General features: G+C 42.9%; 1 protein-coding gene across 3 annotated transcripts in view; it reads right to left on the bottom strand.

Moving 5' to 3' along the window:
* Nucleotides 1–14,373, bottom strand: part of slit3 (slit homolog 3 (Drosophila)) — a 161,664-nt gene that overhangs the window by 33,168 nt on the left and 114,123 nt on the right. For all 3 annotated transcript variants that reach the window (XM_066716503.1, XM_066716504.1, XM_066716505.1), the window contains 8 exons: nt 11,449–11,612; nt 10,026–10,170; nt 7,584–7,655; nt 6,810–6,881; nt 5,962–6,033; nt 1,909–2,052; nt 1,434–1,597; nt 137–287 (listed from right to left, as the gene is read on the bottom strand). In XM_066716503.1, coding sequence (XP_066572600.1) covers nt 137–287; nt 1,434–1,597; nt 1,909–2,052; nt 5,962–6,033; nt 6,810–6,881; nt 7,584–7,655; nt 10,026–10,170; nt 11,449–11,612 — 984 coding nt within the window. The remainder of the gene's footprint in view (nt 1–136; nt 288–1,433; nt 1,598–1,908; nt 2,053–5,961; nt 6,034–6,809; nt 6,882–7,583; nt 7,656–10,025; nt 10,171–11,448; nt 11,613–14,373) is intronic.

Raw genomic sequence — 14,373 nt, 5'->3', positions numbered from 1 at the left:
CAAATATTGTACCATGGGTACATCTCCACAAACACAATGGCCTTGTCAAGCAAACTCGCCCCGCTTGGCATAAACAGACAATCTTAACCAGCTGAGGGCTGATCATTTCAAAATGAGGACGCTTCTGTGTTCTTACAGGTCCGTGGTGTGTTCTGGGAGATGAGCAGGCACACGGGTGAGCTTGAGGTTGGAGCAGTCCACCACGGTTCCCTCACAGCGGCAGCGTTCTGGGCACACAAGGTCCTGGAAGCACTCGCCACTCAGGCGGGCACGGTAGTCCTCAGTGCCTGGGGGAGGTTGGGAGAGGAGCTGAGCATCATTTTACGGTCCATAATTGCTAAAAGAGGTGTCTGTATACTGCACATGTATCTTTGGAGAGCGCCACATACGTACACACACATACTAAGACCTAGGTGAACTCAAAACCTGGGGAAGATCCTTCAGCTGAATCAGGAACAAGGCCCACTAGAACAGGACAAGGATTTTGAAAGATTCCACAACAAATCTCAGGTGTATTGACCTTTGCTTTACTTTGTGGAGGAAGCCAGACCTACAACACTGGCAACAGAGCTCCTATCACTGAAATGGTAATAGCTTTGTATCCTGTGCTTGTTCCTTGATGTGAACAAAATGATCGAGTCTTGAAAAAACGTAGAACCCTTAGGTGGAACTCAAAGGCTCGTCTCTGCGGGGGACACACAATACCACCAGAACAAAAGAGGTGGCCAACTTTAAGCTGTAGATAAGCAATACAGGCGGGGCTTATTACAAGTACACCACTGGTGAGCCCATTAACTACGATGTAACACTGCCGATAGAGAGATGGTCCATGGGAAAATAATGCAGGACGACGTCAAAAAGCAAGACATTTACCAACATAACAAAAATAATAATAATAATAATAATAATAATAACAATAATAATAATAATAATAATAATAATAATAATAATAATAATAAACAAAACCTAATCCCAGTACCCCATTTTCTTTTTTGTTTCATGTCTGAGTTTTTGTTGTCACCTTTTCTCTTGTGGCGAAGACCCCAGAAGCTATCCCAGAATGTTATGCTGCGTGCGAGTGTCCAGCGGTCCCTGGTGCTTGACGGAACCATGTGGAGCGAGTGCTGGCGGCGGCACATGGTTAGATCAAGCACAAGAGACAGCTGGACGAGAGGCAGAGTGAGGCAGAGTGAGGGCGAGAGGAGCAGCCAAAACAGAGCAGCCAGGAAGCCGGGCGCAGGCTGGACTGAGAGAGAGAGGGAGGGAGAGGCCGGGCAAGCCCCCCCCTCCAACGCCCCAAAAAGTGGAGAGTCGCAGCAGATACTGGGGATTTCAGTAAAAAAAAGAGTGTAACAGGGCATTGTCACGTCACTGCCCTAGATCAAGAAGACCGCACGAGGACGGGGCAGGGGAATTATAAGGAGTCACTATACCTGTGCAGCGGAACTTCTTGCCCTTGACTTGGCTGATGCGCTTGTTGGCCAGACGGCGAGGGTGGCTGCAGCGTGCCCCACTGGTCTCGATGGGGTTGTTGAACAGGAAGTCAGCCAGCCACTTGAGGTGACAGTCGCACACGAAGGGGTTCTGAGCCAAGTGTCTGAGACCGAGAGAGACAGAGCCACATAGCTTCAGTACACTTTCAATACCAGCACTCTGCCTGCGCCCCATGCAGATATTACAAACAGGACATGTGGGAATACAAAGCCCCGTTGTCCTCCTTTTATACTCAGTTTACAATTCTCGATTCATGTTAACCTGCTGGAATATTTAACAAAAAGGAAAGATGGAATTCCTCTCTGCTCATAATAATATTAATAAGAGGACATTTATTAGACAAACATGCGAAGGAACAAGAAAACGGACACAGCTGACAGGTGTGTGAGTGGGGGTGAGCGCAGGGCTACTCACAGGGTCTTGATGGAGCGCAGGGGGGTGAACAGGCCCTTGCTGATTGTCTGGAGCTTGTTGTCATAGAGCGAGAGAAGATTGAGGTTCTGCAGGTCCTGGAAGGTGTTCACTCGGAGGCAGTTGATCTTGTTGGCATTCAGCAGTCTGCACGAGAAAGGAGATGCCTCAAAAACTGCAGCAACTCATTAAGTTAATGAATACGGCACAAAGGAACAGCGGGGGAACCTGAAGTGTGATTTATGAACAATATCCTCAATGACTGCAGTCACCCTGGACAGGAAGGTGGAATTGACTCTGTGTTTTCTGCTTTTTCCCCTCCATCTGAACTCAAATGTAGACTAATTATCCACTTAAGCAGACCAGCTGATCCCTTTTCCCAGGTCTAACGCAGATAACGATATAACTGGGCCTGTAAAACCTGCTGGTCCACAACCCTCCAGGACGAAAGCTTAGGAGCCCTGCTGTGAAGGAAATGAATCGGCGGACATGCCATACGCATTGACCAAGTTTAACGATGCAACACTCAGAAGTCCAATCTCAAGTCGAGGCCATATGTTTCCAGCATGGAAAATGAGCGCAATTTCCTTTGGGCAGTGGTATTTTCCTTAATTTGGAAAAGCAGTGATCTAGTTTGGGAGATCCATTTGGCTACACAAAGCTCAGCCTTGTGTACGTGCTAGTCATTACGTGAGCATGCAGAATTATGTTCTTGTGCATTTGAGAGTATAAATCCTCCAGCAAAGGACACCAAAGACAATGAGAGAGAGCTGTAGGAATACAGTGTTGGACTGTCTTTTTCCCATACTAGGAAGAGATTTAACTCAAAGGGTTTCAGACAAATACCCTAGGCCCCTAACATTTTGCTCTATCGGTCGATCTTGAAGACTTACACAGTAGATCTTGAAACACTGTCTTTCAATTCTTTCAATAACACACCCATGAAGTGATGTTTCAAGTAAGTATCCTTCACGTATCTATTGTCTGTAAAACATCTCCTCTGTACTTTCGAACATGAGTGGGTGTATATCTGACATTTTTGTGTAATTCATTTTCAGAAAAAAATTGTCTTGAGTTAATTAAAAATAAATAGAGTCATGGATGCATAATACACTGTTCAACATTTACCAGCATTAAAGCCTTTTCCAAGCTGGCCAGTAAAGTTTAATTTACTTTATAGAGACTTATAGCTTTTCACTGAGTGACAGATTCAGACAGCGTGCTGTGGCAATTTTTACCTTGTCTACAGTCTTGTTCGTTGGCAGTCATATTGTTTACACAGATTGTTACAAAAAACCCAGCTGTCCAGATTATGTATTGAACAGAGTTCAGGGGTCACTCTGCTTACTTTTGTCACACTCAACAGGAGATTATTAGGTCCTGCTCCCTGCAGTTCTATATATTGTTTGGCCAACCTACACAAAACCCAGAGGATTTGAATCATCAGCTGCAACTGCACAGCTCCTCATCCCTCCAACATTAAAACATAAAAGGTTATTCAATGTTCACAGAAGTTGCTTAAAATCAACTCCTGAGGTAGAGATATCTGTCTTTCAGCAGGAGAATATCTGTGCTCAAGGCCAAGACCCAGAAACTCCCATGTCTGTGTGGGCTCTGTTTTGTGCCTGGCGGTTGTGTTACGTTCAAACTGCCTCGATGTGAGGGCTGCTGTTTTGAACTCCTTTAAAAAAAAACAAATCTTCAGACTCCAGTCCTTGACAGACACAGTCCAGTCATAGAAGTCTCTTAAACTCAGCACCTGCTCAAGGCCCTTGGAAAAGGCTTCAACTGCACTTTTAATTTATGTAATTGAAAGTGCAGCTGGAAGAAAAAACAGAAGACCTGTGGCTCTTATTGACCAAAGCAGACCACACTCTAGGAGGAACAACGATGATTTCAATCCAGTTCTAAGAGGCATGCCTTATTCATATTAACAAGTGGGATTTGCAGTTCCCTGACTGCTTTACATGAAGAGGGTCAGAGATACCAGAAGAAACATACTCTTCACTGCTTTATGAACCTGCCGTAACTGTCAGGAGAGCTGCTTATTTCTCTGTCATGCAATGAAAGCAGTACTAAAAATAATGAAAAAACGTTCGTCTGTTAGTTGGCCAGTGCCTGACTGCCAAGGACACATTTCCTCTGGCCATGAAGCCAAAAACATTAAAACAATAGATGGTTATTCTCAGCACTGGACAGAAAATTTAATTTCCTGCTATTCTTCAGGTCAATTTTTCAGCAGGTGGCAACAGCTTTCAGAAGAATTATGTAGTCTGAAATTGGCTAGGATTCATTGGGCTTAGTTTTGTGTGGACATTAGCCATAGTACTTGAGTGTGAGATGTTGCAGTTGTGAACTCTACGATCACAAACCATCAATGCAATACCAGCTTACCCTTTCAGCCTGCCAGGCAACTGACAAAGCTCCCTTAATCATTGAAAGGCTTTGCGATGAGTATTTGTTGCAGAATAAACACATTTTGCATCATTAGAGTTCTCACAGAGTGGACTAATTGAACTGGGGGAGGGAGGGGGCAGGAAACATTTGAGTTTCACCGACTGACTGCAAATAACTTAAAACCAATATTTCTCTGGAGCAAGACCATTAAAATAAGCCTGATTTAATTACTAAACTGAAGGAGTTATGAATCACTGATATAGTTGACTAGACTGATATGGCCAAGCCTCAAAGAGGAAATCCAAATTATGAAGTGCTCTTAATTTTAATAATAACTTCCTGTTCTTTTAAGAGGTTTACAGTTTCCTTGGGAAATAATACTGTTTATCTCCACAGACCAGTGAAAACACAGAAATCTTTACACTGGACTAAATGTCAAAATGCAAATAGTGCTATTTCTGTGTACTGCTTGCCTGTTCCCAGGATTAGAAGATTACATAATTGCATCTGAGTTACATATCAATGTATACATCTACATAATGATGCATGACAGACAAGCTCCGTAGTTGGCTTCTATTTAAATGCTAATGATGCGGTCACTAATTAAATGCCGTATAGAAAACACTTCTCATTTTCACTTGTCAATCTGTTTTTGGATCATCCCTAATTGCCCTATTTTGCTGATGTCCAGGATAATGAACGGTCAGGTGTGGCTTTGCGTTTTTTCTTGCAGCAGTGAAAATAAAATGTTCGCAGTAATTCCCACTCCCATTCATAAGAGATGTATGCCCTGCAATTAAAAGGTCTTATGGCTACCCTTCCAGTTAGTAAAAATAAAAGATAAATCCTTACACCTCAGTGGCCTAGTTTGGTAACACATCCTACTTCCTGTTTGCACATTTCCTGCCAACTCATGCAAAATGTCGAATTAATTACAAATCGTCTTCACATTCACTTCCAATATCTGCCTGGACTGATACTATGCCAAGTAGAGAGAATTTTGGTTATTACATGTTCCGTCTATCCCTTCACAGCACATCTGGACAGCATGCTGTTGGGGAAGAAGTGGGGATGAGGAAGGGAGACATACTAATCCAGACTCTCTGCTTTGTTAGACACTTTTTTCATGATTCGTTTGCCGAGTTATAAATCATTCAAGACTGGTCGAGTGAACGAGTGAAGCTAGATATACAACCGTCGAGCACAGGTAAGTACTTATATGCGTGGGCTGGTAGCCATAAGTTTCTCTAAAGGAACACACACAAAACAGTCGAAAAGGGTCCAGATGGTTTGCTGTACCTGACAATCCTTAGTTTTTCTTAGTTAAATGAAAAAAAAAAAAAAAAAACAATCCTAGCCCATTTCTAACCCTTAAGGGGTCTTTGGTGAAAACACTTAAATTCTTGATGTTTGTGACTCTCTTTATGAGTAAAGAGGGATCACTTTGGCTTTGCTGTACCACTCCATATAGGTCAAACACAAGCGACCCCTCGATGATCCAATCTACTACAGTACACACATCCTGGCTGGGCAGCAGAAGCATCGTCAGTAACAAGAACCATTACCAGCCCACTGACCTGCATTTCAGTTAATTTCTGACCACTTCCCACCTCTACCCAGCCCTGAAAAATAACAAATAAAGCTTGACAAGTCACTCACAGCAGTTGAAGAGACACCAGTCCATCAAAGAGGCCCTTGGGGATCTCGGCGATCTTGTTCCCATATAGCACCCTGCCAAAAGGGGACACAGAAAGACAGCTCAGTTGCCACGGGTGTCAGAGAACAGGGTATTGGCTGTAGGCATCGGGGGACCCTCTGTACCGCTCAGGTCCCATACTGCACTTAGCGTACAACTGCTGGCTGCTATTTAAAGAGAAAGAGTCTTACATAACTAGTACAAATTCATCCCTTTCACGACAAGGGCTGTGTTTGAGCGAGAGCAGGGTAGACCGAGTGTGAGAGCCCGTCGGTGTGCGTGTTTCCAGCGTGCGAGTTGGCGTGCTTGACTGCCTGGTTTCTGAGTAAATACACCTGACCAATGTTTGAAACAGGGCAAGACCGAGCACAAACTGTTACCGTTCAAATTCGGAGACATGGCTTTAAGTGCTTAACGAGGGCTTCAAGCTCTTAAACCCTGTTGGAGACCATGAACGTAATGACTAGGTCTGAGAAGGGGAATAATGCTTCATAATATATCTTTGTTGTCCCATACAATCATTCGAGCATTCTTCCCCAGTTTTTATTCATTTCAGACTTTATACATTTTCCATAAGGATGAAAGAATTTACAATCTATTAAGGGACTGTCACTAGTTTTTGGTGTTTTTCATAACATCAGCAGCTTTCAGTAGTGGCATGAACTGTAATGGTGTTTTATGAGGGTTATTATATTGATAATACCACTGTATAGAGCAAGTTTGTGCAAATAAAAGGCAAATAAAAGGAGTTTAAGGCTCCCAGGGGAAAGGCCGGCCCAGTCCAGCATTGGCGCACTGTATGGACACTCACAGGGAGGTCAGGGAGCGAAGCCCGTTGAAGGCATCGGCAGCAATCTCCGAAATCTGATTCTTACTGAGGTCTCTGAAATGACAAAACGCACATTACAGTCACAAAGAGGGAGGAGACATTCAACCAACACAGCTCCACTGAAAGTCTATAAGAAATTCATGTCCTTCACACTTCAGAGTATGTGGGGCAAATTACAAGTGTAAATATTTTATAGTTTGGAATAATTACATTTAAGAGAGTATTATTCTGGTACTAACTAACCGACATCTTCTTGACTAAAGACATGGTGTTTACAAACCGTCCATGGTTCCAATAAATGTATACATGGATAATGGTAAAGTAGTATCATGATTAATAAATAAGACACTCCTAAATGAAAGTGCTGGGGCAGAGTAATATACAATTTGATAATTTAGGAATAAAGATTAAAAATAAATAAGTAAGTGAATGAGGTTAATAATAACCCTGTCTATAACCCTCCCCACCCACTCGCTGGCCTAGCTCAAAAATGTTATGTGGAAGGGCCCACTGAGTACAAGCCGCAAGTGCCCCCGGCACATAAAATTTTCACATTGTGAGACTGCGGGCTGAATTATTTAAGAGGCAGCGCTCACTGAGGCTGCTGCAAATGCATTCCGTGTGACAGGGTAATAATCGCCAGCCAGGCCCTGAGCGTGTGCGCCCACACTGGGCCGCCAGCCCCACTAAATGGAGAGCGAACCCTGTTTAGGTGTATTTATTTACCCTCCCCCCACCCCAAACAAGTGTACTCACATTCTCTTCAGCTTCTTGTATGGGGAAAAAGCTGCCGCTGGAACGCTCTTGATCAGGTTTTGCTCAAGGCGGCTGGAAGTAAAAAATAAATAAAATGAGAGAAAAAAAAACTGTAGTTTCTTATAATCCCAATGCTACTGTGCCCCTACACTAGCTCGCACTAACTTTATGCACCAATAGTGGGGACTGCACTACCATCAGGTCCCAGAAAGACTCCTTAATATTTTAGCAAGAATGCATTTATCACAGAAAGCATCGATTGCCTTAACTCTCTTTGGCCTGGAGGACTGAAATGAACTCGCAACAACAAGCAGACATTTGAAGTTGTGTCTGAACACCCTACAACAAACACACAATCAAAAAAGCAGACTTTAGCTATATTGAATTCAACAAAAACCCAACACAACTAGAGTGCATTTCAGGAGATAAGTTGAATTTCTAAACATTGCATCTCTTTATGATTTGGATGATACAGGATAGAAGGAAGTGACCGTACACCACGTTGTGTTTCCAGTGTTTGCTCTAAAATGATGTGTGTGTGAAACTCTGCAGTACAATTGCAACGGAGCCCCCGTCTGCTTCCTCCAGCCTGTTCCCACAAGCTCAGGGCACATCCTGGTATTTTGGCTTTCTTTTTCCCATGTCTAACATAACATGGGAGCTGCGGTGGTCGAGTGGCTGTCCTGTGATGTATGAAGCTGCCAGCCGGGGCGGGTCAGTGAGAGTGGACACATAGTGATGAATCTCTCCCTGCGTGCGGGGGTGGGGCCTGCTTTTTGCAGCCTCTTCATTAGCCGGGCCGTCTGACAGACGGTCCCCAGACAGAGAGAGGAGAAGGAGGTAGAGGGTTCCGGGGGACACGTTTCCATGGGAGAGGACAGGCCCATTCGTCTTGCTGAGCGATTCGCCACCCAGCGCTGCCCTGACGTCCCAATCCATCCTGGTCCCAGGGTATCTCAGCGATCCGTTAGCATGGAAAAGCTGACAAATGAAAGGCTGGGTGCTGACGAGGAGAGGAGACTGCCGAGTGTGCACAGGGTTTTATTATTAAAGGGTGGGTGACGCAGAGGGAGCTATAAAATGATTTTCCCGCTAAGAAATCTAATTGAAATTCACAGAAAATGTGTGATGATTAGGAATTGAAAGCATTTCTTCTGCAGAATGTTTGTGCTTAATTTCAGTCCTACTTTTTCATCCATAAGTGTATAAAAGTCCAAATATAGAAGACAAACAATACAAATATAATATCAGGTTGGTAAAGTCAATACAAATTGGAAATATGTATATCAGATAATAAAATCAGAAGAATAGGTTGGGTCAGTCAACTGCATTCAAGTTCCTCAGTTCATCAATGGACGCTTAGTACAGGGATGCAGGTACACAGCCTGGCAGGCCTGGCCTATGAAGTCGCAGCCCTTTACTGTGGACTGCTGTGTGAAACTGGTAGCAAGAAAAACTGAGAAACCTGCCTCCGTATCTGATTGACTTCTAATCGCTCTGCTCTGTCCTTCCCAGGGTCACTGGCCTCCTGCTTTGGCAAACAGGAGCCAGATGCTATGATGAAGTGTGTTGCACTTCCAACCCAATTTAATATTGAGTGGAAGACTTCCTTATTTTTAAACTATAGCTGCAAAGCAACAGGAATTGTTCCACGTATTAAAGAAAAGAGTGGTTTGCAGTCGGCTGGGCCTTCATACATAGACTCAGGAAGCAGCCTTTAACCAGAACACTGATGCTGAGGTTTCCCACTGTGTTTTGCACTCGTGTTGCAAATGTGTTAAGGTTTCAATCTTAAGTGATAAACCATTCTGCTTTCCACTGGAGTTGTGTGGGGTTTCGAAAAAAGCTCTAAAAGCTGATGTACTGATATCCTAGACCAAGATTAATACTGAGGTTTCTGCATCGATTCAAATATGAAGATGGAAGTCAGTTATAACTATTTCCCTGTCAGACATTGCAAAATGGAAGTAGACAAAAGTCTACTCTTTTTTATCCCCCTCAAGATTCCAGTTAACCTCCAAAGGTAAGTTAGTGGTTACCTTTCCATGACCTAATATTACAGATGGACTGTTCCATTTCTAATAGGGGTTCATGACTACTATCACAGGTGGTGTGTTAAAAAAAAACCACAAATGAGAAGAGTAGGATATGCCAATGTTGCCAAAAGAAACAGAGAAGATTCATACATCAGTCCACTACTCAATGCATATTCAAATAGGTACACTGCTCTTAAAAGACTAATTGACTTCTGTGCCTGAGGGCAGTGAAATTAGGTTTCTATAAATACTGAACCTATCTTGGGATAGTGGTGCTAAGTGAGAAGATAGAGGAGGAGAAAGTGGAGAAAATGTAGAAGCAGGTGCAGGAGTAGAAGAGGGTGTGTGTGGGCAGGGAGAGAACCAAAGGCTACAGGTGGAAGAGGGATGCTGGCAGGCCACTCACATCTCCACGATGCCCTCGGGTAGGCTGGCAGGGATCTCCGTGATGCCCTTGCCCCGGCAGTCCACGATGTTGTTGTTGCAGGTGCAGGTGGACGGGCAGGAGGACGCCTGGGCGCTGCAGGTGTGTGGTTCGGACACCTGGAGACCTGGGCAGGAGAGAGCAGGGTTTTTAATCTTTATTTGTAACCAGCACAGGTAAGAAATAGTCAAAATCTAACACCCAGGGAAATGGCCCAAGTGACAGGATTTAAACCGACTTGAACTCAACTGGCGACTAAAAGACATGGGGTCACTGGTGGGTAACCAGTCACACAGTAATGGGGGTGACCAACTCTGCCCCTTTGGAAAAATGCTAATCTGCCCAGCTCAGGAAGACGTCAATGGCGTCCTGTTTTTGAAATGCTTGTCTCCGCAATTGCTGTTCCATTCTGCATTGCAGCACAATAATCACTCGTTAAGGGCTTTCTTTTATTCTTTATTGGGTTTTATTGGCGCATTTATTAGAGAGCTATTCCAGCAACCATTTTTCAGCAGCTTGCCCGAAGCACATTCTGCAGGTGATTTATAGAACAAGAATAATAACCAACTGCAACACCAGCGAAATGTGTAGATATTTAGCCCTTCTGCTTTGTAATTAATAAACACAAGGCAGTGGCTGAGAACACACCATGAAGAACAACTATTTGATGTAATGTACATTCTTCTTTGTGCACTGATGGTGTACAATTACATTACAAAAACTAAAAAAAACAGTTGGTCAATCATCACTATATAACCACTAGTAGCAGACTGGCATACACAACACAATTAGTGAGTTATTATATGTAAATACATTTAGTATAAAATATCCCTGCATAAATCCATAAAAGCTTCAGTTTTATGTAAGTATGGGATGTCTATCTATCTCTGGTAGATATAGAGACAATTATCTGTGTTTATAGCATGATGACTTTTTAAATCCATTTAAAAATAATCATTTAGAAGGATGTCACATTCCCACCATTACTCGAAATATATAAAAAACTGAAAAAGAAAAATGCTGTAGACTGTATCGCTCCCTAATATATTATAACATGTCAACAACCTTTATTTTTATGTGATGAAAACAACAAGCCGGGATGTGGCTGAGCAAGTTCACTGCACTATTTCTGATGAAGGAGAAACCAGCTCTCAGCGTTACAAAATCAAAACATCCAGGCCACCTATAGGGTCTCTTAACTTTAGGGATTTATGTGGCTCTCCCGGGCCACACTGTTCTGTTATGAAGATGCAGATGCTGGCTCTTTGAGTGTTTCTATGACCCCATGTGTCAGTACCGCTCCAAACTGATAGCAAGAGCCCGAAAATTTGAGGAAGTTGTTAAAATTGAGGATGACAATGAAGGAGGAGGAGAAGCTTGGCTAGTCTGGTTGCGACTCGCTTACCTGTGCAGATAAAGTCCTTCTTCTGAACGTCAGGTACATTGAGGCCCCTCATATTGGCGGGGGCCATGCATTGCGTGAAGGGGGCGATTCCTCGTCTCTGACGCAGCCAGTCGGACAGCCAGGATAGGTGGCAGTCACAGTGCAGGTTGTTTGAGTGCAGGCGCCTGGGGGGAGAGACACACACACACACTTATATTCTTGCCATCCATGGAGATGACACACAAAGGGTGACACAGCCTATAGCACAGAAACAGCCGTCAGCCTGATTTGAGGTCACGGCCACTTGGAAGTGAACCTCAAGAAAACGTTTCGTATCCAAGGCTTAGATGATACGATCTGCACAATCCCATTGGAGGGTGTGAAGATGCTATATTATATTAAATCCCAAGTCAGCATATGAATATCCTTTGGTCAAAATTCAGGAGGGCAAAAAATAGGTAGAATGTGTTTTTCAGAAGTTGTGGGCAGTTAGGAAGCACGTCATGAGCAGCAGTATATGTCAACAGCAACTCAAACAGATAAGATGGCATTGTGACATTGTGTAAGAGCTGTCTATGTCAACAAACAACCCTAAAAACAATTAGAAGAAAAGGCTGTGAAAAGAGCATCTTCTTCAGAAAAAGAAGAAATGTTTTCAAGCCTACACCCTGCATCTGGAATATTTGGTCAGTTGGTATAGTTTTCCCCCTACAAACTCCAAAGCATAGAGTATACAGTTTCTCAGTGAGTTCATGTCGGGCTATTTGGCATTCTGGCATCTTTCCCATCACAGGAGTCTTGCTAAGGTACATTATCTATGTACTAAAATGAAAAGGAAAAGAGAAAAAAAAAAGAGTAGCAATTCAAAGGGGTACTGCACCCTTTTCAAATACAAGCCTTTAAATTCAATTTCTGGCAAATTCTGTTAAGGATAGAAATCACTCATTGAAGATAACAGCAGGGCTCAGGTTTAATAGAGCCTTTTCCCATTATAAATCCAGTTTATAGCTTCCTGTTTTTCCGGATTAATTATCACAGAGTGGGATTAGAGCGATCACAAGGAAAAACACCCACAGCGCCACCCACATTGACGATACAAGGTGTGTCTGTGTGTGTGAGAGTACGGGCGCCTTTGTGTGAGTGTGTGTGCGTGTATATGGGCTGGGAGCAATTATTTCCACCCTAAACAAAGAAAAAAAATATCTATATGACATAATCTGCCCTGACAGACAATGGAACTGTTGATTACTTCTGTTTGCATCAGTGGGATGCTACTTAATTTCTTTAGTTAGCAGACTTATTGAATGGCAGCAAAGGGATGATATCATTCATTCCAATTGAGTGCTTGCAATGAGATAGTGGGGAGAGAGAGAGAGAATCGGGGGGGTGGGTAGGTGTTGGGGGTTAGGGGGGGGCTGTGTGGGAGCTGAACTATTTCATCAAAATCTGGAACCCACCTCCCACTAAATGGATTACAGACATCTCTAAACATTTTGATTTAATTCGTTTTTACGAGCAGCAAATTCAATACAGGGATCTCATGGACATTAGAGCCAGAAAATTCGATACAAAGAAAGTCCGTGCTGGGAGCCTGAGTCAAATAATTCAATACTGCACAAGGGGAACTCGGGGGCTGGCGATCTGAGCATCGGCAAATTCAATCCTGTATTAAACAGAGCCAGGCAGAAGGGTCTGAGTGGATGACAGATGGAACTATCCCAGCCTGTGGAACGGGAATGCTAAATTGTGATGAACCGGCCCCAGACCTCCGAAACCCCAGCCCCTCAAACTGCAGCATTTAAGAATATGTCCTCTTTCTCAGTATGATGCCAGTGTGTGGTCAGTGACATCCCCTAACTGGAAATAAAAATAAACGTGCTTGCATGTGTTGAAGAGGTCACTGAATTATTTATTTTTTCCCCTTCTTCTTGCTGCATTCATATAACCCACAGAAAACTGCAGGCCGCACGTTAATAAAAACAGCACTGTTGCAGAGCCCCGTGTTAATACCAAAGGTCACCCACACTTGGGAAAATACTCAAGTGGGGCTGCGCAGTATATAATTATTCTTATTGATGGCGGTTTTAGTCAAACGGTGCAAATATGGTGCAGTGACACAGGGGAGCAAGAATAAACAAATTAAGGTTTGAGGCAAGAAAAATAAAAATAAAACTGCAAAAGGCTATGGGTTTGGCCTTTGTGGACTGGCACCACATGGCTGTAGAAGTAGACTATGGTAGGAGAACATGCCGTTTATGTCGAAGGCAGTGCGAAATTGCATATTGTGCTGAAACTATCGTAAACATACAGCACGTAAATCTGGATTATTTGGAAGAGTGTTTAGAAAAGGAAGCTTCCTAAAGTACATGTTTGAGAGTATAGTGAACCTCAACTATCTTGCAACAGTCAAACTGTATTGGAACAGAAGGGTCTTATATTAACCATACATCACTCGACATAAAAGCTGAATTATTGCCACTAAATATTCAAGATTTAAAAATAGTACATTCTTCATAAATAACAAGTAGTTGGTTTTTCAGTGGGGTATAAAGTAGAGTGGAAGAAACGAACTCTAGTTACAGATTGCAATTTATAAGATTGTTCACATTGGTTTTAATTTAAATCACTATGAATGAGACCAAATCAGAAGTCTGACTCATACAAACCTGTATCTGATTGTGTTTAAATGTATTGTCAGAAGCCATTTTCCACTACTTACAAATTAGAACACACTAGGGTACAAGTTTTTATGTTTCGTTGGTAGGGCATCTCCAAGACACCATTATGGACAAAACATATAGTCACACATTAACAGAAATTAAACCCTATCAAAAATACTTCAAAATGATTGAATTGATGTATACAGAATCCTGAAAAGCACATACGAAACTAACCCACAATTTAAGGCACATTACCCAGAATTAGAGGATGAACAGAATCATAAGA

The sequence above is a fragment of the Amia ocellicauda genome, chromosome 11 (genome assembly GCF_036373705.1).
Source record: "Amia ocellicauda isolate fAmiCal2 chromosome 11, fAmiCal2.hap1, whole genome shotgun sequence".
Lineage (NCBI taxonomy): Eukaryota > Metazoa > Chordata > Actinopteri > Amiiformes > Amiidae > Amia > Amia ocellicauda.
The sequence above is the reverse complement of the archived record's forward strand: the minus strand, read 5'-3'. Positions and strand labels throughout refer to the sequence as shown.